The sequence below is a fragment of the Dromiciops gliroides genome, chromosome 3, assembly GCF_019393635.1.
Source record: "Dromiciops gliroides isolate mDroGli1 chromosome 3, mDroGli1.pri, whole genome shotgun sequence".
Classification (NCBI taxonomy): Eukaryota; Metazoa; Chordata; class Mammalia; order Microbiotheria; family Microbiotheriidae; genus Dromiciops; species Dromiciops gliroides.
In genome coordinates this window covers 641,697,534-641,708,975 of record NC_057863.1, presented here as the reverse complement: position 1 = coordinate 641,708,975, position 11,442 = coordinate 641,697,534, and the positions used below count along the sequence as shown (strand labels likewise).

At 58.0% G+C, this 11,442-nt stretch overlaps 3 protein-coding genes across 3 annotated transcripts; 2 read left to right on the top strand and 1 right to left on the bottom strand.

Moving 5' to 3' along the window:
* Nucleotides 1-238: 238 nt before the first annotated feature.
* Nucleotides 239-1,630, top strand: OVOL3 (ovo like zinc finger 3). Its single transcript, XM_043993871.1, has 4 exons — nucleotides 239-332; nucleotides 842-981; nucleotides 1,097-1,292; nucleotides 1,389-1,630. Exons 1-4 carry the CDS (start codon nucleotides 239-241, stop codon nucleotides 1,628-1,630), a joined length of 672 nt encoding a protein of 223 aa, XP_043849806.1.
* Nucleotides 1,631-1,815: 185 nt separating this feature from the next.
* On the bottom strand, nucleotides 1,816-3,112 carry POLR2I (RNA polymerase II subunit I). The gene is made up of 6 exons (XM_043997823.1): nucleotides 2,952-3,112; nucleotides 2,760-2,814; nucleotides 2,388-2,461; nucleotides 2,223-2,297; nucleotides 2,060-2,111; nucleotides 1,816-1,959 (listed from the first exon to the last, which is right to left on the bottom strand). The coding sequence occupies exons 1-6, from the start codon at nucleotides 3,008-3,010 to the stop codon at nucleotides 1,897-1,899; spliced, it is 378 nt and encodes a 125-aa protein (XP_043853758.1). The 5' UTR covers nucleotides 3,011-3,112; the 3' UTR covers nucleotides 1,816-1,896.
* An 884-nt stretch (nucleotides 3,113-3,996) lies between these two features.
* On the top strand, nucleotides 3,997-11,104 carry TBCB (tubulin folding cofactor B). Its single transcript, XM_043997822.1, has 6 exons — nucleotides 3,997-4,261; nucleotides 8,747-8,890; nucleotides 9,314-9,410; nucleotides 9,614-9,805; nucleotides 10,523-10,595; nucleotides 10,754-11,104. The coding sequence occupies exons 1-6, from the start codon at nucleotides 4,148-4,150 to the stop codon at nucleotides 10,872-10,874; spliced, it is 741 nt and encodes a 246-aa protein (XP_043853757.1). The 5' UTR covers nucleotides 3,997-4,147; the 3' UTR covers nucleotides 10,875-11,104.
* The last annotated feature ends 338 nt before the right edge of the window (nucleotides 11,105-11,442 follow it).

Below are 11,442 nucleotides of genomic sequence, written 5' to 3'. Positions count from 1 at the left end.
CTGTTTGCCCAGAGAAATAGCAAATATGCAGTTGGCGTTGGAGGGAGGGGGCCGAGGTAACTGGAGCCCAACCAGGCTGTGCTGGCTGAGGCCCATCCCAGATTTGCATGGAGAGGATGAAGAGGGCTAAGGCCCACCCTCCCCTTCCTCGGAGCAGGTGGGTAGAACAGAAGGGTCACAGGAGGGGACACAGGTCTCCCAGCTTGGGCTCCCTGGTGTTCCCTGGCCCTCACAGGACATGCCTCGGGCCTTCCTGGTGAGGAGTTGCCGGCCCCAGCCCCGAGATTGGGGCCACATCACTGACCAGCACCGGGGAGATGCCTACATCCCAGGTAAGAGCTGCCCTGAATGCCCCCATGCCTGCAGACAGGAGCTGGATCCCTGGCCTGTGTGGAGCCAGATGTACTGAGTGTGTGCAGATGTGATCCAGGGACACAGCCCTCCACCCACAGGCACTAGGGGGCTGGGTGATAGGTGGAACACCTCCACACCAGGAAAGGGAGGGCACAAGTATTTATTAAGCACCTACTATGTGCCAGGCTCTGCTGGCACAGATTTACAAATCTTTCATTTGATTCTCACAACTCCCCTGGGAGGTAGGTGCTATAATGATCCCCATTTTGCAGTTAAGGAAACTGAGGCTGGCAGGTGAAGCCATCTGCCCAGGGTCACACAGCTGTAGGAGGCACCAGCGGTCAAGGAGAGATGCCCTAAAGAAGTGTGGCATGTTGAGCAACCTAGATTCTCTCTCGTGGTCAGAACTATGGGGGTACAGGGGCACATGTCAGATTCCCATACCCCACATAAGCGGGGGTGCAGGGTATTGCAGTATAGGGCTCAGGACAATCTTCTCTTTCAGACTGCAGCCTGGACAAAGGGCTGGCTGATCAAGGAGGCACCAAGGCGAGGTCCGGCGGCAGAGAAACCTTGAGAAGTAGACCATCCTGCCTGCCACCTTACGGCAGCCGTTCCCAAGCTCCGGTGAGAGCCCTCACCTCACGAGGCCAACTCCAACCATCTGGGGAGGAGGCACCGGGCCCAGGAAGGGGGAACAGGAGGTGCCCAAGTCTGAGCAGCTTTTCCTTTTCTGCCCCAGGCTGAGCAGGGTCCTGCAGCAGGCCAGGGTCCTGGGGGCTTGAGCTGCCCCCTCTGCCCTAAGGTCTTCCCACTTCAGCGCATGCTGACCCGCCACCTCAAGTGCCACAACCCTGCCCGGCGCCACGTGTGCAGCTGCTGCACCAAAGGTTTTCACGACGCCTTTGACCTCAAGAGGCACATGAGGACCCACACGGGTGAGGGGGCGGGCACAGAGGGCATTATGGGGCCTGACCGAAGGGAGGGGGCCCGGGGCTTCTTCCTCGCCCCACTGACAGCGCCTCTGCCCCCAGGGATCCGGCCCTTCCGCTGCTCAGCCTGCGGCAAGGCCTTCACGCAGCGGTGCTCCCTCGAGTCCCACCTGGGCAAGATCCACGGGCAGCCGCCCCGCTACGGCTACCGCGAGCGCCGGGAGAAGCTGCACGTGTGCGAGGACTGCGGCTACACCAGCGCCCGCACCGACGACTACGCTCAGCACCGGGCCCTTCACCCCCACCCCAGTCCGGCCTCGGCCCTGGCCCGCTCCTACACCTGAGTGAAGACCCCCACCCCACCCCACCCTCCACCTGAGAAGACTCCCCCCCACTCCGCCCTCCACCTGGACCGCCCCTCTACCTGAGTGAAGGTGGGCTCCCCTCCCCAGCCCCGCTCTCCACTTGAGTGAAGACCCCCTCCCACCCCACCCTGGCCCCGCCCCAAAGAACGTCCTGGACGCCCAAAGCCAAAAATAAAACGCTTTATTAGTAAATATTAGGAAACCGTGCGCGGGAGAAGGCGTGGGGGGGGGCAGCCGATCGCGGGTCACTCTGTCCAGCGGTGGCCGCAGTGGGGGGCCGTGCACACGTAGTAGAGCCTCATGGCGTCCTGGGGGAGGGGCGGGAAGGCCGGCAGTCAGGGGAGCAGCCCCCCACCCCAAGCCCTTCCCTCTGCGCTTCCCTAAGACTGGGCAGGGGTCCCCCCTTACCTCGGCCCGGGCACTGTGGGACTGGAAGAACACGGCCTCCTTGTGGCCACACCTGCGGGAGAACGGGGCAGGTGGGAGGGTGACCTGGGCCGTCCAGCCCCCTCCCCTTAACTCCCTCCTCCCCGTCCTTCCCCTCCCCTCCCCTCGGCCCGCGGGTTCTCACTTCTGGCACGGGTGGTCCTCGGTCCTGGGCAAGGTAGGGTCCTGAGACACGTCCGCGATGATCTGGGTCAGCTCGCTGCGCAAGGGAGGGACAAAGAAGGGTCCTGGGGAAACCGAGGCCGAGCCGGCAGCGACCCCTCCCCCGAGCCCCAGCCCTCGGACTTACTCCACCTCGTGCGTGATCTTGTTTACGTAGATGCAGCTGTTGTCGGCCTCCTGCTGGTAGTCACAGTTGCGACACTGCGGGGAAGGGGTGGGGGGCTCCCTGAGTACCCCCGCCCGGAGAGCGGGGAGGGGGCCGCCCTGAGCACCCCCTGAGGCGGCGGGGGGATGGCAAGGAGGACGGATGCGGGGTCAGGATGGCGGGTCTGGGGAGGGCAGAGAAGGCGGGGTCCGGGTGACCAGCGCAGGGAGGGGGGGAAGTACCGAGACCAAAGGGCACGCATCGGGGGGGTGTCAGGGTTCGTAGGAGGGGGGAGGGTTGTGGGCGCTTGTGGGGCTGAGTGCCGCGGCCCGGGCTGGGGGGGGGGGGTCTCACCGCGTAGAGAAGGATGCGGTTCTCCTTGTCCTCCTTGGGGTAGAGCATGTTGTTACTGGGGGTGAGATCGGAGGGAGGTCAAAGGTCATCCCAGGCCCTAGCCTATTCGCGCCCCGTTTACACAGACAGCCCCCCCCCCCAATCTCGGATCAGTCCCCGCCCCGCCCCCAGCCCCCCAGTCCCCCAACTCACCACTCCTGGCAAAAGCGGATTCCCACAAAACCCGGCTCGTACGTCCCATCGGGCTCCATGGCGATGGCGAGCCGTCAGGCGCCTGGGTCCTACTGCGCAGGCGTACCTACGAGTCGCGGGAAGGTCCAGAGTGAAGCTCCACCCTCCACAGCTTTGGGGGCGGGGCCAGCGCTCACGTGGGATCGTTTCGTTCTGGAGCTGCCTGGGACGTCATCTGTCACAACTCCCTCCTTTTACAGCTAGGAAAGCTCAAAGCCCACGGCTGGCCGGTCCTCTCGGGACCCTCTTGATCGTGGTCACCCATCATCACGGTGCCGCGGGGTGGGGAGTAGGTCCGGCCGTAGGGCCCCAAATATGTGGATGGGGTCCCATGTCTGTCTCTACTTCCGGGGAACCCGTGTTTTGTGGAATCTGGCTGCCTCCGCAAGGAGGACAACCCCACCCCCGGGGAAATCTGGACCCACCACGTCTAGTGGGAGCCACGAGCCAGAGAGAGGTCAACTCCAGCCCTCTCATGGCAAAAAGGGGAAACTGAGGCCTCCTAAAGGTCCAGGAGGGGACGCAGTGTGGGTCGGGCCGAAGGGAGCCATAGGATTCCCCGAAGTCTAGGCAACAGATGGGTGCTGCCCACTCCTCCTCCCGGGGCGTGGACCAGCCCCCAGGGGACCATCCCAGCTCTTCCCGGGCTGGGGGACGATGAATGGAAGGCGCGCCGTTCTTTGCCTGACGCTCCACCCCGCGCCATAGCGGAGCAGGGACGCCCTGCGCATGCTTCCTGCAACTCAGGGGGCGAGCTTCTGCCAGGTCCCTCTCGCTGACTTCAGCCCGCCGTGGCCCTCGGTAAATACTATGTTCCCATTGGTGGATCGGGTTCCGCTGCTAGAGCAAGAGGAGGGCCGATTGGCTGAGTCTCGTCGGGGGACCCGGATGAGCTTCACTATCTGCGAAAGGAGGGACGATCTCGCGAGGAGGCGGTCGTTCGAGGAGAGACTAAGGTCCCGATTGGTCCGAGTGAAGTGGTTCAAGGAGTGGATTGGCTAGCGGAGGGGTGCAGGGGGCGGGGCGGAGCTTCCAGAAGCGGTGGCTATAGCTGTAGCAGTAGTGGCTGCGACGGCGGTTTCGGGCGGCGAGGCCTGAAGGGAGCGAGGAGGCGGCGTCCGGGAAGGAGCACCCGGGGCCGGAGGCCCTCCGCAATCATGGATCTGGCCGGGGTGTCGGCGCCCACGGTTACCGTGTTTATCAGCAGCTCCCTCAACAGCTTCCGTTCGGAGAAGCGATACAACCGAGGCCTCACTCTGGCTGAGTTCAAGGTGCGGACCCGGCAGAAGACTGGGGGGCGGGGCCAGGGGAAGGGGAGATGGGTCTGGGGAAGGGGAGATGGGAGGGGCGGGGCCTCTTGGGGGATCGGTGGAGGATGAGATGGGTCTGGGGGACTACGTCAGTAAATAAATGTCTCTCATCTAAGAAGCAAAAGACAGTTCCTGCCCTCAAGGGACTTACAGTCTAAAGGAGCCTAAGAGCAAGAAACTAGATATAGATATAGACGTAGACATGCAGGATAAATAGGGAGTAATTAGCAGGGGGAAGCACTGAAATTAAGGGGGTGGGGAGGGCATCCTGTATAACGTGGGGTTTTGGTTGGGACTTAAAAGAAGCCAGGGAGGCCACTTTTTTTTTTTTTAAGTGAGGCAATTGGGGTTAAGTGACTTGCCCAGGGTCACACAGCTAGTAAGTGTTAAGTGTCTGAAGCCGGATTTGAACTCAGGTCCTCCTGACTCCAGTGCTCTATCCACTGCGCCACCTAGTTGCCCCTAGGGAGGCCACTTTTTGCAGGGAGGGGAAGAAGGGGAACGTTCTAGGCGTGGGACCAGAGAGAATGTCCTGAGCCGAGAAATGGAGGGTCAGGCCGGTGGCACAGGGTCAAAAAATGCATATAGGGGGAGCAAGGTATGAGAAGACGGGAAGGGTGGGATGTGGCGGGTGATGAAGGGCTTTGAACCCGAACAGCGGTTTGCATTTGATCCTAGAGGCCATAGGGAACCCTTAGAATTTATTGGGGAGGGTGGGGGCCTGATGAGGAAGTACTTGTGTTTTGGTGGTTGTATGGAGGATGGAGTGGAGTAGGGAGAGACTTGAGGCAGCCCGCCCCCCGCAGCTGCAATAGTCCAATGGGGTGGGGGCAGTAGCAGAGGAAAGGGGAGTATGACCCAAGATGCTGCCGAGATGACATTGACTCTCACTGATTGACCAATAACAGGTCCCAGCCCAAGCCTCACTGCTCATTGCTTGGGTTTTGATGGCTCTGAGTGATAGCACTTGTTTCTGTTCTGGCCTGAAACCCTGAGGATCTTCCCCTCCCAGATTGAGTCTTTTGAGAAGTCAAACTAGGCCATCTTTTGCCTCAATTCTAATCTAGCCTTGAATCAGTGAATGGGTGTTGCCTCAGACAAACTGAGACCTGGGAAAGACCTTAGGTCAAAAAGGCCTAGGTCTCCTGCTGCATTCCAGGCCATCACCAGGTGTCCTGCCTGACCTCTGACTTGCCCCTGGACTCCAATGACCAGAGCATGAGACTGATGACTTTGCACAGCCCTGACTCACTTAAATCCAATTCATCGGCAAGTCTCACCCTGCTAACATCATTGGTCTTCCTCAAGAGCGAAGGATGGGGGGCAGCTAGGTGGCGCAGTGGATAGAGCACCGGCCCTGGATTCAGGAGGACCTGAGTTCAAATCCAGCCTCAGACACTTAACACTTACTAGCTGTGTGACCCTGGGCAAGTCACTTAACCCCAACTGCCTCACACACACACACACACACACACACACACACACACACACACACACACACACACACACACACACACACACACACAAAAAGGATGAACAACAATCTGTGAAAGGCCTCAGTAACAGCTTGGATGTTGGGGGTGAGAGAGAGTGAGGAGTCCGGGATGACTTCGGTTAGAAGCCTGCAGTCTAGGAGGGATTTTTGCCCTCGACGGTAATAGGGAAGGTAGGAGCAGAGGAGGGTTTGGGGAAAAGATAACGAGGTTATTTTTGGACATATGAGTGTAAGATGTCTTCTGGACATCTGCTTTGAGATATCCGAACAACAGCTGGTGATTTGAGATTTGAAGGTCAGCAGAGAAGTTAGGGCATGGAAGATAGATCTAAGAATTATCAGCACCAAGATGGAAATTAAATCCTTGGAAGCTGATGAAATCACCAAGTATAGAGGGAGAAGAGAAGAAGGCCTAGAACAGAAACCTGGGGGACACCTGGGGTCAGAGGCGGGATCTGGAGGAGGAGCCAGCAAAGGAAACAGGAGCAGTGCGAGAGGTCAGAGAACTAGGAGAGAAAGAGGGGTAGGTGTGCTGAAAACCTAGAGAGAAGAGCAGATCAAGGAGAGAGGGATGAAGAGTGCCAAAGGCTGCAGAGGTCAAGGAGGAGGAAGACTAGAAAAAAGCCATTGGATTTGTCAATGGGGAGATCGCTGGTAACTGGAGAGAGCAGTTCTGTGCCGTGATAAGGTCCAAAGCCAGAGTGCGAAGAGTTAACGAAATGCAGGAAAGCAAGAAGAGGCACTTGTCCCCACAAAAGGGAGGAGAGACGGGCCAACAGCCTCTGGGAATGGAAGGATCTGATGAGGGGTTTTTGAGGATGGTAGAAACAGGGGCTTCTGTGTAGGCCTGTGGACAGAGGGAAGATAAGTGACTTAGTGGGGAGGATAGAGATGGGGCCCGCTGCTAGGGGTGCTGAGACAGAATGGGATTGCTTCTGCATGGCCGGGGTGAGCTTTGGTAAGGAGGAAGGCTGCCTCCTTATTTGAGATAAGTAAGGGACGAGAGTGGCAGAAGGCCCCTGAGTGATGGGAGGTGAGGGGGACAGAGCTCGCGGGCGAATGGCTTCAGTTATTATATCAAATAGGGGGCCAGGTTCTCAGCTGAGAGAATGAGGGCAGAGGTTTGAGGAAGGATAAAAAGGTGTGGGAGAGTGAATTCCTTTGGAGGAATGGAAAATGGATTTCCTTGCCGAGGGCTCAGTTTAGATTATCTGAAGCTGCTGGAGTGACAGCAGTGAGTGCAGGGAGTGACCCCAAGGCCAGGGCTAGTTAGGGCAAGGTCTTCAGTAGGATAAGGGAGGCGAGGGGTCGCCAAATTCAGCGGGTCATGATAAGAAAGAGAGGATGGTTTGGGAGAGCCCTCCGGGCCAGAAGGATACAGGGTAGAGAGAGAGGGGGAACACAGCATATTGGGGATCACTTGTGGTGCTGGCATAGCAAGGGAACGACCATCTCTGTGGGTGGCTGAGGTGGGGGTGGTCATGGGAAGGCGGTAACTAGATGACAGAGTTGGGGGGTCCCCTGGCACGTGAGCAGGAGGTGGGGAGCAGAGAAAGACTGAGGCAGACACTGATCCTTGAAGACAGGGGTTAAGAGTGGAGAGCAAGGGGTAGCTAGGTGTCGTAGTAGATAAAGCACCGGCCCTAGATTCAGGAGGACCCGAGTTCAAATCCTGATTCAGATGAACTCTCATTGCCCAGCAAAAAAAAAAGAAAAAAAAGTGGAGAGTGGTCAAGAAGGATGAGAATTAGAAAAGACCATTTGGTGTGGCCACCAGAGACTTTAGAGAGAGAAGTTTGGGTTGAATGATGAAGCAGAAAGCCAGCTGGAAGAGGGTCTGTATAATGGAGCAGGAGGAGGGGAGATAGAGGGAGTCCTTCTCCAAGAGTTTGGCCCTGAATGTGGGAGGATCAAGGGAGGGCCTGTGGTCATGTTTGTAGGCAGCAGGGAAGGAGCTAATGGATCAAGATTGCAAACTAGAGGGGGGTCATACAAGAGACATTAGTGCATCAGCTCCCAGTTACCCTCAGGCTCAATACAAGGGCGTCCCACAAGGCTTGGTACAAGAACTTAAAACTGAACTAAGACTTTTGGGACAGCCTGTATAAAAAAATCCCGTTTGCTGTTCAAAGCCGTTCAGAGGCTGCCCCTTCTGCCTTTTCCAATCTTCTTATGCCTTACTCTGGGATCCAGTGACATTGGCCTCTTTGCTATTCCTGGAACAAGACCCTCCAGCCTCCAGGCATTTGCCCTTGCTGTTCCTCCCTCATTGTTGCCTCTTGGCTTCCTTGGGTCCCAGCTCAAATCCATCCTTCTTCAGGAAGCCTTTCCCAAGCCCTCTGAATTCTAGTGCTCAGCTCTCATGGCCTTGTCTGTGCCTGGTAGTTTGCATGCTGTCTCCCCCATCAGGCTTGTGTCTGGTCCATGGTAGGTGCCTAAGAATACTTGTCGACCTGCCTTGAGGCAGGGCAACAGGGCAGAGGAGAGAGAAGGAGAAGGAGCTTTCAGAGAAGGACCCTGTGTTTTCATGAGACAAAGTTCTCAGCTGAGATGATGAAGGGAGAGAGAGCCCTGGGAGGTGGGGAGGGGGGTGCAGTGGCTCTGAGGGGGTGACACCTGTGGAGGGGACACTTAGGAGGTGCTACCTACAGAGAGAAAGTGGGAGGATGGGGCCTGGAGAGGAGGGTCCAAGAATGGGGCTGGGCCCAGGGAGGGGGAAGGGCTGAAGGGCCACGGGTAGAGGAGAACACACAGCCTGTGGGTAGCGGGGTCCAGCTCCCCTAAGATCTGCCCAGCGGCCTCATTTATTAGCTGTTTGACCCCGGACAAGACTGACCCGTGTGGGCCTTCATTTCCTCATTTGTAAAATGCGCGGTGAAGCCAGAGCCTTTCTAAGGCTGCTCCCAGCCCTGACAGGCCCAGATTCATTGAGTGTCCCCCCCACCCCCCAGTGTAAGCTGGAGCTGGTCGTGGGGAGCCCAGCCTCCTGCATGGACCTGGAGCTGTACACTGCTGATGACCGCTTCTGCATGAAGCTGGACCAGGATGACGCGCTCTTGGGCTCCTACCCCGTGGACGACGGCTGCAGGATCCACGTGAGAGGCGTTCCCTGTCCTGGGGCCCAATGTGGCCCCAGTGGCCATTGCCTGTGACATCCCCTCCAGCCATCCCTCAGTTGCCCAGCTCTTCCGTGCTCTCTGCTGAGTCAGCCCCAGGACCCACCTTCTGGGTCTTGCCCCTAAGGATGCTGGGGCTCTCATTTCATAGATGGGAAATGGGCAGGGGGGGGGACTTGCCCAGGGTCATCCAGGTAGTTAGGGTGAGGGCGAGGCCCTCTGGGACCTTCCCCATAAGCTCCTGCCTGCCCGACATCCCTCCTGGGCGCCATCCCCTGCTGTGGCCGTGTGCATGGCACCTTTGTTGGAAGCCCCCTCGCAGATGGAGTGGGGGGTGCTCAGCCCTTCCTGAGCCCTCTTGGCTCCAGGCCGAGCCCCGCCTCAGTCACTATCTCCGCACAGGTCATTGACCGGAGTGGGGCCCGTCTGGGCGAATATGAGGACCTGTCCCGGGTGGAGAAGTATGAGATCTCCCAGTCAGCCTATGAAAGCAGACCTGGTACAGGAGCCTGAGAAGAACCTGGGGGGGGGGGGCAGAAGGTGTGAATGGGAAGGACACAAAGGGGGGGGGTTTCAGGAGTGGAGCAGATTCAGACCTGGAGCATGGAGATGGGGAGCGGTCTTGGGCAGGGGAGCTGGAGGGGTCTGGGGATCGGGAGGTTTAAGTTTGAGACAGTGACCCCCTTAACCCCTGGCCTCCAGACTCCGTACGCTCCTTCCTGAAGCGCAGCAAGATGGGCAAATTCAATGAGGAGGAGCAGAAGCGGCGGGAGGCCGAGGCGGCCCAGCGACTGGCGGAGGAGGAGGTCCAGGCTCAGGCCATCGGGGTGGGGAGCCGCTGCCAGGTGCAGGCGGCAGGCCAGCCCACCAAGCGGGGCACTGTCATGTATGTGGGTGAGTCAGCAGGCATTGTGGCACAGTGGCAGGTTACTCCCCCCAGAGCCTTAGACTCCTTGGCTGAGGATCGAGAACTCATGAAGTATCTGCCTTTCACCCAGGAGATTTTGGGGGTACAAAGACAAAAGGACCCTGAGCCTGCCCATCAGGAGCTCCCATTCTGGCTGGGAAAACAACATGTTCAGTATTCAAGGAGATGTCAGGAGCAGCTGGGAATTAGGGCGGGGCTCAGAGAGCTGGATCTTCTAGCAAATAAACAAGGAGGGGTGGGGGGAGGAGGAAGTGGCATGACCCAGGCATGAACAGTGTGTATGAGTCACACAGGTCGGGAATGGGTGGTGGAGGGGCTAACAGGTGACAGGCTGTAGAGGGAGCTTAGAGTATGGGCCAATAAGCAGAGGCCTTAGTATGTGATCCAAAGGTAACAGGAGCCCTGGGAGATGAGCAAGTAGGGAAGGTTACAGTGTGATGTGATTGACGAGAAAGAGAAGAGGCCCAACTGAGGGGCCATGACAGTAATCCCAGCAAAGGGTGACAAGAGGCCTCAGCGGCAGGGCCGGAGATGAAGAGCATGGGAGGTGACAGGACTGGCCCGTCTGCAGAGTGGGTCTGTCCCTGAGGGTTCTTGTAAGGACAGCGTTCTGCAAACCTTGACGGGCTTGAGAGACAGGGCCACAGGAGGGGCGGGCTCACTGAGCCTTTCCTTCTGGGCAGGACTCACGGACTTCAAGCCTGGCTACTGGGTCGGTATTCGCTACGATGAACCCCTGGGGAAGCATGATGGAAGGTGAGGAGAGACCCTTGGGCACTACCCCTGGGACTGTGTGTGTCTGTGTCTGTGTCCGTGTCCGTGTCCTATCTGTCTGTCTGTCTGGTGAAGGTGTGTTGGTATGAGCATGTCAGAGCAGGCCCCTGACCTTCGCCAGCCTCTTTTGTCGTCCACAGCGTGAATGGCAAGCGATACTTTGAGTGCCAGGACAAGTACGGCGCCTTTGTCAAACCACATGCCGTGACCGTGGGGGACTTCCCAGAGGAGGATTACGGACTGGCTGACGATGAGATGTGACCCCCCCCTGGTGGGGGTGGGGGGGTCAAACACTACTGGAGCTGGGGTTGGCCCCTTGGATGCAGCCTCCCCTTCTTCCCACCCTCTGGCCTGGGCCCCTCCCACCTTTTCCATGTCTGTGGCATATCCCCTCTTCCCTTCCCTATCTTGAGTTGTATTTTTTATCTTATTTTCTCCTTGGCTCTTGTGAGGTTGTGAGACAAGTGAATTAAATGCCTCTGAATCCCTTGGAGGCTGCCTGGGTTCTTGCAAGGGGGCATGGGATGGATTGCCCTGAAGGACAGGAGCGGCAGTAATGAGCCTGCCTGGCCCAATGGGGAGGCTGGTCTTCCCTCGCTCAGAGATGGCCTGTGACCTGAGGGAGAGTGACACGCTTAGACCCGGGCCTTCAGAACAACCTTTTTGCACTTCGTTTGGAAGGCGTATTGAAGAGGAGAGACTAGAGGCCCATCTTACTCAGTGTTTGCTGATTTCTTGTCCTTACGTCCATCACCTTTCTCTCCCAAGAGGCCCATCCCTTATCAGAAGAAAAATAAAAACAAAAAACAAACCAGCTCACCAACATCTT

Coding starts and splice junctions, on each gene's coding strand:
- OVOL3 (XM_043993871.1), top strand. CDS start 239: ATGCCTCGGGCCTTCCTGGTGAGGAGTTGCCGGCCCCAGCCCCGAGAT. Junction 982..1,096: donor GCAGCCGTTCCCAAGCTCCG/GTGAGAGCCCTC, acceptor TTTCTGCCCCAG/GCTGAGCAGGGTCCTGCAGC. Junction 1,293..1,388: donor GCACATGAGGACCCACACGG/GTGAGGGGGCGG, acceptor CTCTGCCCCCAG/GGATCCGGCCCTTCCGCTGC.
- POLR2I (XM_043997823.1), bottom strand. CDS start 3,010: ATGGAGCCCGATGGGACGTACGAGCCGGGTTTTGTGGGAATCCGCTTT. Junction 2,298..2,387: donor AAGATCACGCACGAGGTGGA/GTAAGTCCGAGG, acceptor TCCCTTGCGCAG/CGAGCTGACCCAGATCATCG. Junction 2,112..2,222: donor GAGGACCACCCGTGCCAGAA/GTGAGAACCCGC, acceptor GTTCTCCCGCAG/GTGTGGCCACAAGGAGGCCG.
- TBCB (XM_043997822.1), top strand. CDS start 4,148: ATGGATCTGGCCGGGGTGTCGGCGCCCACGGTTACCGTGTTTATCAGC. Junction 4,262..8,746: donor TCACTCTGGCTGAGTTCAAG/GTGCGGACCCGG, acceptor CCCACCCCCCAG/TGTAAGCTGGAGCTGGTCGT. Junction 9,411..9,613: donor AGCCTATGAAAGCAGACCTG/GTACAGGAGCCT, acceptor CCTGGCCTCCAG/ACTCCGTACGCTCCTTCCTG.